The sequence below is a fragment of the Narcine bancroftii genome, chromosome 3 (genome assembly GCF_036971445.1).
Source record: "Narcine bancroftii isolate sNarBan1 chromosome 3, sNarBan1.hap1, whole genome shotgun sequence".
Classification (NCBI taxonomy): Eukaryota; Metazoa; Chordata; class Chondrichthyes; order Torpediniformes; family Narcinidae; genus Narcine; species Narcine bancroftii.
Genome location: NC_091471.1, coordinates 259,911,449 through 259,929,241, shown reverse-complemented (window position 1 = coordinate 259,929,241; position 17,793 = coordinate 259,911,449). Strand labels below are relative to the sequence as shown.

Below are 17,793 nucleotides of genomic sequence, written 5' to 3'. Positions count from 1 at the left end.
TGGCCGTCACAATCCCTCATGCAGCTGGAACCACTCTACATTTTCCTGACACTGGCAAAGCGTTTCCAATGGCGTGGGGGATTGTGGATAACGAAGACGGCCATTGACCCCGCATTGAGCCATTGCTGCGAGCTGCCGGAATGGCCCTGAAGCTGCTTGGGGGGTGGAGTAAGGGGGTGATGGATGGCTGAGGCTAGGAGTGAGGCGAGGGCAATGCCCCCCCCTTTAAGATTAGTGATTTTAGCCAATTATCACCTTTAATTGGAGTTATTAACACAGACAATCAGTGTGGTATCTCATATCGGCAGCACAAAGATGAAAATGAAAAGGTTTCTCAAAATTCATAGCACATAAACATGGAGGCCCTTAAAAGTCCGTGGCCCGTAGCATTTGCTACTTTTGCAAATTCCTTAATCCAGCCCTGGTCTTGCTAACACAATGGCATTTTTAACTGCCCCTGGAAATACACTTGCAATTGTATCAGATCTCATGAGAACCACCAGAATGGGGTAATAAATGCCAGACTTGCTAGCAGAGTCCCACCTTCCAAAACCAAACTTTAAAAGACCTTGGGACTCATCACATCAGGCAAATTCTCCCATTTCAGACAACCACCCTGTCCCTTTCTCTGTCCTTCTGATCACACAAGCACGCACACACCCTCATTTACAAACCCCTCCAGTCCCTGTTATCCAGTTTCTTCCCTTCCTCCACATTCCACACCCACTGGTTTACTTATCCTCTCCCCACAGTGTCGTCATCTGTCCACCATCCCTCTCTTATTTGGTTCTACTCTTAACCTTCCTATCACATTCCATAATCATTGTTCCTTCCACTTATCACCTCCCAGCCTCTGTCACTATCTCCACCTCTCTCTCTGCCACTTGGCTCAATCTGCCCATCCACCTCTCTTGCTGGCCAACTCTTGCCCCATTTCTCACCTGTTTACTTAAATTAAATGTTTAAATGTAAATATTGACTTTGAAAAAGACAACTGCACTGATTCCCACCCCCCCACCGCCCCCAGTTAGGGCATGGTGCATTAAATTATACCTTTGTATGGTTGAGCTGCGTTTCTCAGGAAGGCTCAATCTGCTACAGTACTGAAGCTTGTGCACTTGCTCACCACTTATTTAGAGCACAAGATTTGAATCTATCCACGAACTCAACACATAGAGCTAATCCTGCCATTGTCTCCTTCCTCCCCATCCTCGTAATCTGCTGTGCATAGAACCCTCAGGATTCTTGCCTTTCTTTTGATTCTGGCTTCTCGATCATTCTCAGTTTTCTTCACTCCACCGCTGATAGTCGTCCACCAGATGCCTGCACCCTCATCATCTCTGGAACTCAGAACCTCTTTGCCCACGTCTCTGTCATCTGACTCATTTTCTCTTTGTGTGGCTAAAGGTCAAACTTTGATAACCATTTTAAAAAAACAAGATCACATTTTTACCATACTAAAAATGTTTATACAAATTCAAATTATTTTTTCTGATCAACATTGAACTGTTAGAAAGTACTGAAATAATGAATAGAATCAGAAATCAGAGTCTAACTGTCACCTTTATTGATGATTATCAACATCCAGAGCTTGTGTGTTTTCTGCTCAGAATTCCCTGCACCCAATGCCCCAAACTTTACCGTCAGTCCAAGATCATGGGTTCATTTTTTTACAACTTCCCCTGCTTCTTCAAAAGCTCAACAAAGAACTCATTGCAGGCGATGGTGATAGCTGTTACCAAGTGAATAAACTCCTGGAAATCTACCTGCCCATCACAGTTCATGTCCAGGTCTCTCATGATGACATCCACCGAGTTGGGATCTTTCTGATACTGCGGGAAAAGAACAGATTAAATAAAGATTTGCTTGGAAAATTTCTTGCCATTTGGGAATTATTCGGCAGGGGAAGACCTTGTTGTAGTTGGCTGTCCTACTTCTGTAGAGAGAAGCCCAAACAGCCATTCTTTGCAGGCCAAAGGATGCCTTCAGCGCAACACTAAAACAACACCATGCAATATTTCATGTTCAAGTCAGACAGTTAGGAACAAATAGCATTTATATCATATCTAGTGCAAACTAAGGGTACCTCGATCGTTTTGCTGAGCACCTTCGCTCTGTCCGCATCAGTGAGAGGGATCTTCCAGTGGCCAACCATTTCAATTTTGTGTACCACCCCATAGTCACATGTCTGTCCATGGTCTCATGTACTATCTCACCCAGACCGCCCATAAATTGGAGGAACAACACTTGATTTTCCATCTGGGCACTCTCCAATCGGATGGCATTAACATCGACTTCTCCGGTTTCTGCTAGCCTACTCTCCATTCTCCCTCCCTTCCCTTTCCCCCTGTTTTCTTTCCTCCAGCTCTTAACCCTCTTCTCTATTCACAGAGTGTTCCTTCTCTTCCTCCTCCACCCCCCCCCCCCCCGCTCATGAGCTTGTCTGCCCTCCCTCCCTTATCCACCCTTTACCTCCAGCCTGTGGGTCTGTACTCCTCCCCCCCCCACCATTTTGTTTGAGCACCTGCCTGCATTTTTTTCCATAACTTGATGAGGGGCTCAAGCCTGAAATGTTGGTTATGTATGTTTATCTTTGCTACTGTTTGACCTGTTGAGCTTCTCCAGTGTTGTGTGTTTTTACTTCAACTGTTTGCAGACTTTCATATTTTACTTCTGATGCCTCAGAGTTATTTTGGAAGGTGATCACAGCTGGGATCTTAGAAATCTGGCTTGATGAGTGCAGCCTACACAACCATCAATGTGAGTGACCACAGAGAATCATGCCACTGTGAGAGGCCATTCAGCACATCTGTATGGTTCTTGTAAAGGTGTCCTGGCTGCCTTGATCCCTTGTTCTTTTCCCATAGCCCTCTAAGTCATCAGCCCTCCAATGTCCTCCTTGTTTCCTCTTTTTTAAATTTTTTTTTCACATCATAAACCACACTGACCAAGATACATACATTTTCCTTTTCAAATATATAGTGTCATTCCACCCCCCCTCCTCCCATCCCACCCTCCCTACCTACCCCCCCCACTCATTTAAAGTACAAAATCTAAGACACATTAAACCAGTCAAACAATGTTGTCATTCAATAAAAATAAACAAGAAATTCCACTGAGTCAATTCTTTTCATTTTCTTCTCCTTTCATTAATTTAGGTGGTAGATGTCCCCTTTAGGTTTTCTCTATTGTGTTTCATGTATGGTTCCCATATTTGTTCAAATATTTCAATATTATTTCTTAAATTATATGTTATTTTTTCTAATGGAATACATTTATTCATTTCTACATACCATTGTTGTATTCTCAAATTATTTTCAAATTTCCAGGTTGACATAATACATTTTTTTGCTACGGCTAGAGCTATCTTAACAAATCTTTTTTGTGCACCATCCAAATCAAGTCCAAATTCTTTATTTTTTATGTTACTTAGGAGGAAGATCTCTGGGTTTTTTGGTATATTGTTTTTTGTAATTTTATTTAATATCTGGTTTAGATCTTCTCAAAATTTTTCTACTTTCTCACATGTCCAGATTGCATGAATTGTTGTTCCCATTTCTTTTTTACAACAAAAACATCTGTCAGATACTGTTGGGTCCCATTTATTTAACTTTTGAGGTGTAATGTATAGCCTGTGTATCCAGTTATATTGTATCATACGTAACCTCATATTTATTGTATTTCTCATCGTTCCAGAGCATAACTTCTCCCATGTTTCCTTCTTTATCTTTATATTTAAATCTTGTTCCCATTTTTGTTTAGTTTTTCCATTTGTTTCCTCATTCACCTTTTCTTGCAGTTTAATATACATATTTGTTATAAATCTTTTGATTGTCATTGTATCTGTAATCACATATTCAAAGATACTTCCCTCTGGTAACCTCAGACTACTTCCTAATTTGTTCTTCAAGTAGGATCTCAGTTGGTAATATGCCAACACTATATCTTGAGTTATATTATATTTATCCTTCATTTGTTCAAAGGATAATAATCTATTTCCTGAAAAACAATTTTCTATTCTTTTGATCCCTTTTTTTCTCCCATTCTCTAAAGGAAAGGTTATCTATTGTAAAAGGGAGTAACTGATTTTGCGTCAGTATTAGTTTTGGTAATTGGTAATTTGTTTTATTCCTTTCTACGTGAATCTTCTTCCAAATATTGAGTAGATGATGTAATACTGGAGAACTCCTATGTTGTACCAATTTTTTATCCCATTTATATAATATGTGTTCATGTATCTTTTCCCCTATTTTATCTAGTTCTAATCTAGTCCAATCTTGCTTTTCCCTTGTTTGATAAAAATCTGATAGGTATCTTAATTGTGCGGCTCTATAATAATTTTTAAAGTTTGGCAATTGTAAGCCTCCTTGTTTATACTATTCTGTTAATTTATCTAGTGCTATCCTCGGTTTCCCCCCTTTCCATAAAAATTTCCTTATTATTTTCTTTAACTCCTTGAAGAATTTCTCTGTCAAGTGTATTGGCAATGCCTGAAATAGGTATAGTATCCTTGGGAAAATGTTCATTTTAATACAGTTTATCCTTCCTATTAGTGTTAGTGGTAAATCTTTCCAAAGCTCTAAATCGCCCTGTAATTTTTTCATTAGTGGATAATAATTGAGTTTATATAGAAGGCCGAGATTTTTATTTATTTGTATACCTAGGTATCTTATTGCTTGCATTTGCCATCTGAATGGTGATTCCTTCTTAAATTTTGAGAAATCCGCATTATTCATTGGCATTGCTTCACTCATTTACGTTAATCTTGTAACCCGACACTTCTCCATATTCCTTCAATTTCTTATATAATTCTTTTATTGATAGTTCTAGTTCTGTTAAGTATACTATAACATCGTCCGCAAATAAACTGATTTTATATTCCTTGTCTTTTATTTTTATTCCTTTTATATTATTTTCTGTTCTTATCAATTCTGCTAGTGGTTCTATAGCTAATGCAAACAATAAGGGTGATAGTGGGCATCCCTGCCTTGTTGATCTGTTTAAATTAAATTGCTTTGATATATATCCATTTACTGTCACTTTCGCCAATGGCCCCTTATATAATGCTTTAATCCAATTAATATACTTCTCTGGTAAACTGAATTTTTGCAATACTTTGAATAAATAATTCCATTCTACTCTGTCAAAGGCCTCCTCTGCATCTAAAGCAACTGCTACTGTTGGCGCTTTACTTCCTTCTACTGCATGAATTAAGTTAATAAATTTACAAATATTGTCTGTTGTCCGTCATTTTTTAATAAATCCAGTTTGGTCTAGATTTACCATTTTAGGTACATAATCTGCTAATCTATTTGCTAATAGTTTAGCTATTATCTTATAATCTGTGTTAAGTAATGATATTGGTCTATATGACGCTGGTGCGAGTGGATCTTTCCCTTGCTTTGGTATTACTATAATTATTGCTGTTTTACATGAATCTGGTAAGCTTTGTGTTTTGTCAGTCTGGTTGATTACTTCCAGGAGGGGAGGAATTAATAAATCTTTAAATGTTTTATAGAATTCTATTGCGAATCCATCCTCTCCTGATGTTTTATTATTTGGTAGTTTTTTTATTATCTCTTGTATTTCTACTATTTCAAATGGTTTTGTTAATTTATTTTGTTCCACTATTTGTAATTTTGGTAGTTCAATTTTAGTTAAAAATTCATCTATTTTGCCTTCTTTCCCTTCGTTTTCAGTTTGGTATAATTGTTCATAGAATTCTCTAAAGTTTTCATTAATCTCCGTTGGATTATATGTGATTTGTTTGTCTTTTTTCCTTGATGCCAATACCATTTTCTTAGCTTGTTCTGTCTTAAGCTGCCATGCTAGAATTTTGTGTGTTTTTTCCCCTAGTTCATAATATTTCTGTTTTGTCTTCATTATGTTCTTCTCCACCTTATATGTTTGTAGTGTTTCATATTTTATTTTTTTATCTGCCAATTCTCTTCTTTTAGTTGTATTTCCTTCATTGCTAATTCTTTTTCTATATTTACTATTTCCCTTTCCAACTGCTCTGTTTCCTGATTGTAGTCCTTCTTCATCTTGGTTACATAACATTATTTGCCCTCTGATGAACGCTTTCATTGCATGCCATAGTATAAACTTATCTTTCACTGATTCTATATTTATTTCAAAGTACATTTTAATTTGTCTTTCAATGAATTCTCTAAAATCCTGCCTTTTAAGTAGCATGGAGTTTAATCTCCATCTATACATTCTTGGAGGGATGTCCTCTAACTCTATTGTCAATATCAGGGGTGAATGGTCCGATAATATTCTAGCTTTATATTCTGTTTTTCTTACTCTATCTTGCATACGAGCTGATAACAGAAATAGGTCTATTCTTGAGTATGTTTTATGTCTACCCGAATAATACGAATATTCCTTTTCCTTTGGGTGTTGTTTCCTCCATATATCCAAAAGTTGCATTTCTTCCATCGATTTAATAATAAATTTGGTTACTTTGTTCTTTCTGTTAATTTTTTTTCACAGTTTTATCCATATTTGAATCCAAATTAAGGTTGAAATCCCCTCCTATTAATATGTTCCCTTGCATATCTGCTATCTTCAAAAAAATATCTTGCATAAACTTTTGATCTTCTTCGTTAGGTGAATATACATTGAATAGATTCCAAAACTCCGAATATATCTGACATTTTATCATTACATATCTCCCTGCTGGATCTATTATTTCCTCTTCTATTTTAATAGGTATATTTTTACTGATTAATATAACTACTCCTCTTGCTTTTGAATTATACGACGCTGCTGTTACATGTCCTACCCAATCTCTCTTTAATTTCTTGTGCTCCAATTCAGTTAAATGTGTTTCTTGCACAAATGCTATATCAATTTTTTCTTTTTTCAGTAAATTTAGCAGTTTCTTCCTTTTGATTTGGTTATGTATTCCGTTAATATTTAAAGTCATATAGTTCAACGTAGCCATTTCATACTTTGTTTATCTTCCCTTTCCGTTTCTCCATCATTACCTTTCCTTCTTATCCATTTCTGCTTTCTTGTTTTGAACACTTTATAAGATAACATTTCTAAAACATCAAACATTTTCCTTATTCTCCTATTTAAAACTTCTTTAACCCCATTCTCCCCTCCCCCTCCTGAGTTGCCCTTTATCCCTTGCCGGGCAACCACATCTCCCCTCTCCATTTGGATTTGCAAATACACTCGCAAGCGTCAACTGATTTTGCAGTGACCGTAACTCCCCCGGAAAAGATTTCAATTTTCATATATAACAAAGGTCACTCTTTTAATTCCCTCCTTATTCCCTCTATTCCCTTTCATTCCCTTATTAATTCTTATCTATACTCTATATATTTTCCTCTAAATACGGATACACTAATGTATACACATATATACATACACACCTATATATATATATATATATATATGTATATATATAAATATATATATATATATATACCCATATACACACATACATATAGTTCGTGGTCATTTTTACTCTCATTACATGTCTTCATCTCTCTGCTTGTTTTGTAGTTGTTCTGCAAATTTTCGTGCTTCCTCTGGATCTGAGAATAGTCTGTTTTGCTGCCCTGGAATAACTATTTTAAGTACCGCTGGGTACTTTAACATAAATTTATATCCTTTTTTCCATAAGATTGTTTTTGCTGTATTGAACTCCTTCCTCTTCTTCAGGAGTTCAAAACTTATGTCTGGATAGAAAAAATTTTTTTGACCTTTGTATTCCAGTGGCTTTTTGTCTTCTCTTATTTTCTTCATTGCTTTCTCCAATATATTTTCTCTTGTTGTATATCTTAGGAATTTTACTAAAATGGATCTTGGTTTTTGTTGTGGCTGTGGTTTCGGGGCTAATGTTCTATGTGCCCTTTCTATTTCCATTTCTTCCTGTAATTCTGGTCTTCCTAGGACCCTAGGGATCCAATCTTTTATAAATTCTCTCATATTCTTGCCTTCTTCATCTTCCTTAAGGCCCACTATCTTTATATTATTTCTTCTATTATAGTTTTCCATTATATCTATCTTCTGAGCTAACAGCTCATGTGCCTCTTTAACTTTTTTATTAGATTCTTCTAATTTCTCTTTTAAGTCCTCTACTTCCATTTCTACGATTATTTCTCGTTCTTCCACATTATCCACTCTTTTTCCTATATCTGACATGACCATCTCTATTTTATTCATTTTTTCTTCTGAACTCTTAATTCTTCTTTTTATCTCATTAAATTCTTGTAATTGCCATTCTTTCACTGATTCCATATATTCTTTAAAAAAAGATATATCCATTGTCTTGCCTTTCTCTTCTTCTTCAATTTCTTTCTGTTCTTCTTCTTCCTCTGGGTTGACCATCTGTTGTTTCCTTGTTTTCTTTTTACCCTCTTCTTTCTTGTTGTCGTTATTTTCTACGTTCTGCACCTGTTGCTGTGTTGCAGGTGTTTCTCTCAGCTGTGGAGATCGACTCCGCAGCTGTTCCCCCCTCCCATCAGTGTGTTTTTTTTAATGCGCATCGCGCATGCGCGAGGAGTCGCGCATGTGCGGTTGCGCACTTTTACTCGGCTCTGCGAGCCATTTTTGTAGTCCCGAGCCCGGGACTTCCACTGACCTGAGGGAGCGGGCTTCTCTCTCTGTGGCGGGCCTCCTCGGACAGGCAAGGCCTTCACCTTCTTCTTCCGACGTTCTTTCATCTTCTCTTCTTCCCGTTGTTTTCGACTTTTCTCTCTTCGCTGCCAGTTTCTTCTCACCTTTATTTTTACTTTGTTTTAATTTTTACTCTTGTACCTTTGTGTTTTGTGCATTTTTTTTAACTTTTCTGGAGAGGGCTGGAATTCCCTGACTGGCCACTACTCCATCACGTGACTCTCCCCCTCCTTGTTTCCTCTTGACTGTGTTTGACTTTGTTTCCATCCCTTTAGAGTCATGGAATTCCAAATTGTAACTACTGTGTGACAGAAAGTTCCTCCTCCTATATCTCCAGCCTTTTTGAACAAGAGTAAACATCCAATTCTTCTAGTCTTTAAATAATTTGCTAATGGAAATTCCTCCCCCCTGGTTTCCTGTCAAAACCCTATAATGATCATGTATATCTCCAACAGATCTTAGATCAAACTTCTTGGTGGCAAGGAGAAAATCCCCAGCTCCCCCAGTCTCACCCTTTTGGTGAAAACTCTAATCCCTGACTCCCCTCTGGTTCACTAAGCTCATAATGACAAGAGTTCAGAATACAGGCCTAGTCATGAGAGGAGCTTTGACCTTCAAGCCTCTGACTGGAAGGTCTAGAGAGGATTCTTCCCTTGGCTGGAAGGTTTTGAACCAGGCGTCACAATCTCAGGATGTGGTGAACACATTTGGATAAGGAGATGCGGAACTTGTGGAATTCTGACTCCGAGGACTGTGGAGCCAAAAATCACTGAATAGATTGGAGGAAGGAGATTCATAGATGTAAACAGCTTCAAGGGGTATCAGAAGAGCACAGGAACTGAGATATCGGATTGATCATGATCAGACTGTATGCCAAACCAAACTCGAGAGGTCAAGTGAATAACTCCTGCTCTTTTTTTTAGGATTTCCATCTATTCATTAAGTCTGTGTCCTCCCTATGACCTTCACATCCTTAAGTACAGTGACTAGAACCAGCTATGCCTATCCAGGGTTGTTTTTTTTAAAATATTCAGATTCAGCACAACCAGGCAAACGTTTATATGGAAAAAATATTTGCTGTTGCGCACAGAAAACTCTGATAATCTTCCTTATGATCTCTTACATCCATTCAGGGCCTCCAGTCTAAAATAAATCTTCTCCAGCTATTGGCACATTTCAAAGAGACTTCAGAGATTGCAAAATGTTTTGGAAAATGCTAAGGTTAGGAATGACACAAAAGATTCCTTTCATGAATCATGGTTAAAAGTTCATGTGTGACATACAGAGTTAGTAAGCAGATGTAGCATTAAGCAAAGATATTTGGAGCTCCATGGCTGCTGCAAGACGAGTGGTTGGTGGGATACTGCAGGTCCAATACTGCAAAATTGTTTAGCAAGTGCACACGATTGCTGCCTGCAGGCAGAGTATGTCTCATTACTTGAGCCCTTTTGTACTTCAATGCTCATCTGGAATTCACTGCCCCGGTTTGGGACTGAGGGTCAGTGTTTTCCAGATTCATTAAAAAAATATACAATTGGGAGCAAGAATTAGAAATGGAAATCGAGAAGAAACTACAGGAAGAGGCTATTGAGAGAGTTTGCTCTACCACCTCTTGCGCACGCTTGGGACTCATTCAGTTTAAGGTGATGCACAGGGTTCACTTTCTAAATCCAAACCCTCGGCCATTTATCCAGAGTAGAGGACAAATGCAATAGGTATAATGGCTCCCTTGCCACCCAAGTCATATGTTTTATCAGTGTCCCAAAAGACCGGGGTTCTGAAGCATGTTATCCAAAATATTTAAAGTTAATTTGCAACCTTGACTGTTGATTCCAATATTTGGAATCTCTGATAACTCCCTAAATTTTCTACAGAAAGAGGTGATCACATTTATGTCTTTATTAGCCAAGTGTCTAACCTTGTTACACTGGAAGTCTGAGAGTGGTCCCTCTATTACATAATGGATTAAGGACATCAGTTTCTTTATTAAACTGGAGAAAATTAAATAACGTATTAGGAGGGTCATTAGGAGGGCAACCCTTCATGTGTTATTTCTCTGCATTACGAGTGCTTATGGAGTAAATGTCTTGTGGAGGGGGAGGACGTGGACCTGTCCTTGGGCCTGCGCAAAGGAGCTTTTAGGTGGAGTGCAGTGCGCGCAGTACTGGCCCCACCCTTTACACCCATGGTTCGTGTGCCGTGGCCAAGCAAGCTGGGACGTGGCAGCGAGGTCCTTGGGTCGTAGGTTTTATATCGGAGTGGCCTTCTCCTATGCAGGTTTCTTACCCGGGCTGGAGGGGTCTGCCTCCCCTCCTAGGTCGGTCCATACTGCCCGAACCGGAGCCGAGGCTGCCGCTGCTCTCCCTGTGCCCGGACTGGGGCCGCCGCCTCCAACTCTCTGCCCGGACCGGGGCCTCCGCCTGCCTCACTCGACCGAGGCCGGGGCCGCCGCCTCCCCCTTGCTCCTGCCCGGATCGGGGCCGCTGCCGCCCAACCTCTGCCCGGACCGGGGCCGGGGCTGCCGCCGCTCTCCCTGTGCCTGGACCGGGGCCGCCGCCTCCAACTCTCTGCCCGGACCGGGGCCTCCGCCTGCCTCACTCGACCGAGGCCGGGGCCACCGCCTCCCCCTTGCTCCTGCCCGGATCGGGGCCGCCGTCGCCTACCCTCTGCCCGGACCGGGGCCGGGGCTGCCGCTGCTCTCCCTGTGCCCGGACTGGGGCCGCCGCCTCCAACTCTCTGCCCGGACCGGGGCCTGCGCCTGCCTGCCTGTAGCTTGCTGTTAATTGGTTAATTGCTGTTAATTGGTGGAATGTCTTACTGTATGATATTAATACACTAGTATAATTGGAAACATTGATATGATGTCATTGGAAATCTCAGGAGTTTGCAGAGGTTTGGTATGACATCAGTAACCCTGGCAATTTTCTACAGATCTGTGATGTAAAGTGTGCTAACCGGCTGCATCATGGTCTGGTAATGGGAACACCAATGCCCCTGAACGTAAAGTCTTGCAAAAAGTAGTGGACACAGCCCAGGACATCACAGGCAAAACCTTCCCCACTATTGAGAACATCTACAGGGAACGCTGCCGTCGGAGAGTAGCAGCCATCATCAACGATCCACATCACCCTGCACGCGCTCTGTTCTCGCTGCTACCAGCAGGAAAGAGGTACAGGTGCCATAAGATTTGAACCACCAGGTTCAGGAACAGCTGCTACCCCTCCACCATCAGATTCCTCAACAACAAACTCAATCAGGGACTCCTTGAAGGACCCTCACTTTTGCACTTTATTGATTTTTAAAAATTCTGTCTGTATTGAACAGTGTTTACATTTCTTTACCTGTTTACATGTGTACAGCTTTTTTGCATTACCAAGAAGTGGTAATACTGCTTGGCAGACAGCAAAGAGAATCTTAGGGTTGTATGTGATGTAATGTATGTACCCTGACAATAACTCTGAATATACTAATGATACTGCCAGCAAAGGTGGCAAGATGGTCAGGGATGAGGAGGGAAAAGTGCAGCGATGCTCCAACACTTAGACATACCTTCACTCTCTATGCTCAAAGGGCATTGGGGTGTGCTACAAGAGGGTGGTCTTTTCGTCTCCCCACCCTTGATCCTCATATCCACTCCTACAGTGCCTGGGGAAACTGTATGAAAATCTATATTGATAACTCCTTCCCGAGGAATATTTCTTCCACATAAACCAGTTACCACTTCAAATGTGGTAATGATCTAATATTGTTGATGGAAGTCACTTTTAGTTCTTGTTTAATGCCCAAGCAAAATAATGATGAGAATCTGGACCGGATCCAGCCCCTGACTGTAAATTCCAAGCACACTAGTTGCAGCATGAACGAGATAATTTACAATCAGATACAGATTCAGATTCCATTTATATAAAAATTTTATATGTGTGTTTCCAAACAGACATTGCCTCACCTTCCCTCAATTCAGCCCTGATACCCTAGAGAACAGTTCCTTAAATACATCGAATGTTATGCAATCACTTTAATTTCCTATCCCCACTGCAAAGGATCCCCAGATATTCACCAGCTCACATTAATGATATTTCTTCCCTCAGTGTTTTTTCCTTGGAGACAATGTGGAAGCATAAATAAGACAATCACTTCAAACACCTCTTGCAAATTGTTTCCATATCAACAAGGCTCGATGAGTCAGACTTTCATTTTTTTAAAAAAGGTGCTGATCTCTCACCCTTTAATCTGTTCCCTTGCACTTTCATCCATCTCTTCCCCCACTAACTCTCCCCTTCCAAGTTCCAACTCTCCCTGATCCCAGTTTTGATGATGGGCTCAGGCCCAAAACATTGGTAACCCTTTACTTCCCCCAGATGCTGCATAACCTGCTGAGTTTCTACAGCACTTTGGTATATTGCCCTAATTTTTATATATATTAAAAAAATATATATATGTAAATAATATATTATTTATATATACATATATATATATATATATATATATATATTTACAGAAGCTGATTCTAGCCATTTAAACCCGTGCTGTCTAATTACACAAAAATTAACTTACAACCCCGTACGTTTTGGAGGGTGGGAGGAAAATGGAAACCCATACAGACACAGGGAGAATGTACAAACTCCTGACAGACAACGCTGGATTCGAACCTGGGTCGCTGATGCTGTAAATATGTCGTGCAAACTGCTACGCTAACCATCCTGCTCGACCGTACCGTACCAACCCCAGCATCTGCAGACTTTCCTGTTTAACTCACCCATCGCTTTTTGTGTAGCTTCAGTAAATCTACCTCCCTTACACAATCATTTTGGGAAGGGATGAGGTAGTTGTCATTGTTGTTCCCTCTCCTCCATCATAGTCCACTCTGGCACACGCAAAGATCTGAAAGCATCTCAGTAATAGAATGGGCTAGATGCCAGTGAATGTGCAAACATTTTAGGAGTAAATGGAATTCTTAAACACAGTATGGGGATGAAGAGCGCAAAAGCTGTGAATGGGAAGGGAAGGATGAGAATCACTGCTCTAGACCCAAATGTAACTAAAATTTTTTGCTTGAGAAAAATTGTCATTGGCCCATTTCCTTGGAGTTCTGAAACTGTGCACAAAACGAGTCAATGAGGGATGATTAAATCAGTGTTTTTTCAAACTTTTTCTTTCAACCTACATACCACCTTAAGCAATCCTTCACTAATCACAGAGCACCTATGGCATAGGGATTGGTTAAAGTGGTACGCGAGTGGAAAGAGAAAGATTGAGAACCACTGCTAGCCCCACTCTCTCATTAATCTTTCCTGCTCCTCTGTAATCACCTGGCACTGTCATTTCATTCATACTCTCCATACCAGTCTTTACTCGGTTAGCACCCCATCTTTACCTTTAGGAAGGATCCAAGCTCCCCTCTCAGGAGGTCTTTGAGTTCTGCCTTGGTCAGTGTGTACTTGTCTCCCTCTTTCCCAGAGTAGTTGTAGAATACTTTGATAATTCCATCCATGGCGCCTTCCAGTTGAGACAGCATCTTGTTTTGTTGGCTGTGAAGGGACAGAAAAAGAGCAGGATTGACAAAGAAAACGGTATAAAGCAAGAATTGGATCGCGCCACACCTCGGAAGAACAACTTTAAGCCTCACACCAGGTCCTAAATACTACTGTTGAATTAAAGGGTGAAAGTGACATTTGTTACAGTGATTCCCCCAGAAAGAAAAGGCATCATACTTCACTTCAACAAATAAAATCGCCGTTCAGGACTTTGCTTGTTTCACCAATGAGCAGATGTCAGGGGCAATGAATAGTGGGACCTGAGCTTTATACAGGACACCTGTCACTCACACTCATCAAATCCGCCTCCCCTCACTTCATTGGTTTAGCGGCCAAACCATTTCCCGTCAATCACACCTGAAAAGGTTGCTCTCTATGAAATAACAGCTCCTCGCCTCCCTGTTTGAAACGCTGTGCCAAGGGGGAGCGTGAATCAAGCTGAGAGCTCCGGGGAATCTCTTCTGAAGCTCCAAGATGCTTCCCCCGGAGAGGAACCTCGATTCAAAGTGTGGAGTTGTCAAGAGAATAACAACCCCCCACCCCCCGAAACCAGATTTGTGGGGAAAGGGGAGCAAATTGAAAGTGGGCAGAATGCTGCAAAAAAAAAATGAAGCTGGAGTTTTCCGGGAGCATCCCAGCCTTGTCATTGCAGCCCCGAGGGAAGGCATCTGTGTTGCTTGGAGCCTGCAGCTCGCCAGGGCTGGAGGATGCAGTTCACAGGCGAGAGGAGGTTATTTCATGGAAAGAAATTAATGCTCTTAATACAGTATCTGCAGATGCACCCAAGATCATGGAATTGGAGAAAGGGTGCCAACTCCAAATGGTGACTGACCCCTTTCTATACCCATGGTATATCACAAAAATCTGCAGTAACTGTGGTTGAAGTAAAAACAAAATGCTGGAGCAGCTCAGCAGGTCAAACTGTGTCCTTTATGTGGCAAAGGTAGAAATGGTTTTTAGAAATGGAACGACACAATCCAGGAATTGTGCTGCTGCTTGGGCAGTCGAAAGAGGAATGTGGAGGAATTTGAAGTAAATTCCAGCCCCATGATTTATCCTGCAGGATCCCTTACAATTTTATGAAGCCTGTGGTGTAAATCGTACCTGGAAAAATTCATTGGCTGGCATCCACTCTCCTGCATGTCCAACCACCGGGACTGTTTTACTCAGGTACTTGCAGTCTAAAAAGGTGCTCAGTTTGAACATCCACATGGGCAGCAATTATGTTCATTTTTTCCTTGCAGTCTAAAAAAACCCATAAATAATGCATAACCGCCGTTTCGGCCTTGAGGTCTTTGTCAAAGGATGAGAAAATACCAGCAGGGCTCAAGGCCAAAACATTGGTTATGTTTCTTTACCTGTGCTACATAAAGGACAGGTACCAGAACAGGAGATGTCTTGCACCTCCTGCGGGTACAGGGGAAGGTGCCGGGGGGCGATGGGTGGGGAGGGTTGAGTGCACCAGGGAATTGTGGAGGGAGTGGTCCCTGCGAAAGGCCGAGAGGGGAGGAGAGGGAAAGATGTGACTGGTGGTGGGACACTGTAGTAAGTGCTGGAAATTCCGGTGGATGATGTATTAGATGTGGAGGCTGGTGGGGAGGTAGGTGAGGATGAGGGGGATTCTATATTTGTTGCATCTGGGGGCAGAGGGGTCCAGGGTAGATGAGCGGGGAATGGACGAGATGTGGGTGAGGGCTGAGGTGATAGTGGTGGTGGGAGTGCCACGTTTATGGAAGAAGGCAATCATTTCGGAAGATTTGGGCTGGAAGACCTCATCTTGGGAACAGATGCGGCGGAGATTGAGAAAATGAGAGAAGGGGATGGAATCCTTGCAGGGGACAGGGTAGTTGTCCACACGAGGAAGTGTTGTCCACGTAGTTGTGGTAGTTGGAGGGTTTGTAGTGGAAAGCTTGTCTCCTGAGATGGAGACAGAGAAATCCAGGAAGGGGAGAGTTTTTATCAGAGATGCACCAGGTGAGTTTGAGATCAGGGTGGAAGTTGTCTGCAAAGTGGATGAAGTTGACAAGCTTATCGTGGGTGCATGAGGCAGCTCTGATGTAGTCATCAATATACTAGAGAATTGAGGGGTCTTGCCTGTGTTAATTTGCAGCATAGATTGCTCGACAAAGCCCACAAACAGGCAGACATAGCTGGGATCCATGCAGGTACCCATGGCTACTCCTTTGATTTGGAGGAAGTTATTTAGAGTGAGGTCAAGTTCTGCCAGGTGGAGGAGGGTGATGGTAGAGGATGACTGGTTGGGTCTTTGGCACAGCAAGAAGCGAAGTGCTTTTAGACCTTCAATGTTGGGGATAGAGATTATAAAGGGATTTGACATCCATCATGAAGATGAGGTGATCGGTTCGGGGAATCTGAAGTTATTGAGGAGATGGAGGGCATGTGAGGTATTGCGGATGTAGGTGGGGAAGGATGAGTCCGGGGAGAAAAGATAGAATCAAGGTAGGATGAAACTAGTTGTTGCATTGATGTCTTCAGGTCCCCATCCAGGTGCCATTTCAATAGTTACAGTTACACTTACAGGCAGTGAATTAGATTTCACCATTCTGGGTTGTAAGATATTTCCTCAACTTCCTTCCAATTCTTTTAACAGTTACCTTACATTTGACTATTCTGGGGAAATAGTCCTTGTTATTAACAATGTCCATATCTCTTCTTATTTTACCAACCTCAATTAAATCTGTTCCAAAGAAACAAAGTTCAAACTTATTGTCAGAGTTCATACATGACATCATATACTGGTGATTCTTTCTCCTGCAGGCGAGGCAGAATTTCTACTTATTGGTATTTGTAATTTGTACTCAAGAAAAAAGATGTACAAAAGAGGTAAATGTAAACAAAGAAATATACGTGAACCAACTGACTGCAAATGCAGAAAAAAAATAATGTGCAAAATAAGTCTTTAAAGAAGTCTCTGAGTTTGTCATTGAGGAGTCTGATGGCGGAGGAGTAGCAGTTGTTCCTGAACCTGGTGGTGCAAGTCTTGTGTCACCTGTACCTCTTTCCTGAGAGAGTGAGAACAGTGTGTGTCCTGGGTGGTGTGGATTCATGAGGTCTTTCTGCTGCTCTCTGACGGCAGTGTTCTCTGTAGATGTTCTCGGTGGTGGGTAGAGTTTAGCATTCACTGGCAGGATCCTTGTGAATCTTCTCCAATATCATCACATTCTTCCTGTCCAGAACCATGTGCAGTATTGATGAGAACAATTGGAACATTGCAGTACAATTTGGGTGTGTGTGAAAGAAGACGAGGAGATGTTTAATGTTTAATGTTAATGTGCAGGGAGATGGTTTTTTCATGGTTTTGCCATGAAAGATTTCAGTACATTTTATAGTGCAGGGAATGATTTGTGTGGAATCTCTGCAGTTCCTCTTCCCATCACACCACTGATGACACAGCTGTTAGTGTGAATGTGTCTGATTAATGGAGATGAGCCTGTGCTCCTTTTTTCAAATTTTTAAAATTTTTCACACTGTGAACCATATCAATCAAAATAAATACAAACATTTTCCTCTTAAATATACACAGTGGCATTTTCTCCCCCTTTTCCCCCCCTTCCTTCACTCCCCCCTTCCCACCCCCCTCCAAACCCATTAAACGTTCAACATA

General features: G+C 41.1%; 1 protein-coding gene across 2 annotated transcripts in view; it reads right to left on the bottom strand.

Annotated features, from left to right (window-relative positions):
• Positions 1-1,562: 1,562 nt before the first annotated feature.
• Positions 1,563-17,793, bottom strand: part of LOC138758602 (protein S100-A1-like) — a 95,241-nt gene continuing 79,010 nt past the window's right edge. For both annotated transcript variants that reach the window (XM_069927803.1, XM_069927804.1), the window contains exons 3-4: positions 14,009-14,162; positions 1,563-1,832 (exon numbers count right to left, since the gene is read on the bottom strand). In XM_069927803.1, the coding sequence (XP_069783904.1) occupies positions 1,671-1,832; positions 14,009-14,149 (303 nt within the window). In that variant the 5' untranslated portion in view covers positions 14,150-14,162 and the 3' untranslated portion in view covers positions 1,563-1,670. The remainder of the gene's footprint in view (positions 1,833-14,008; positions 14,163-17,793) is intronic.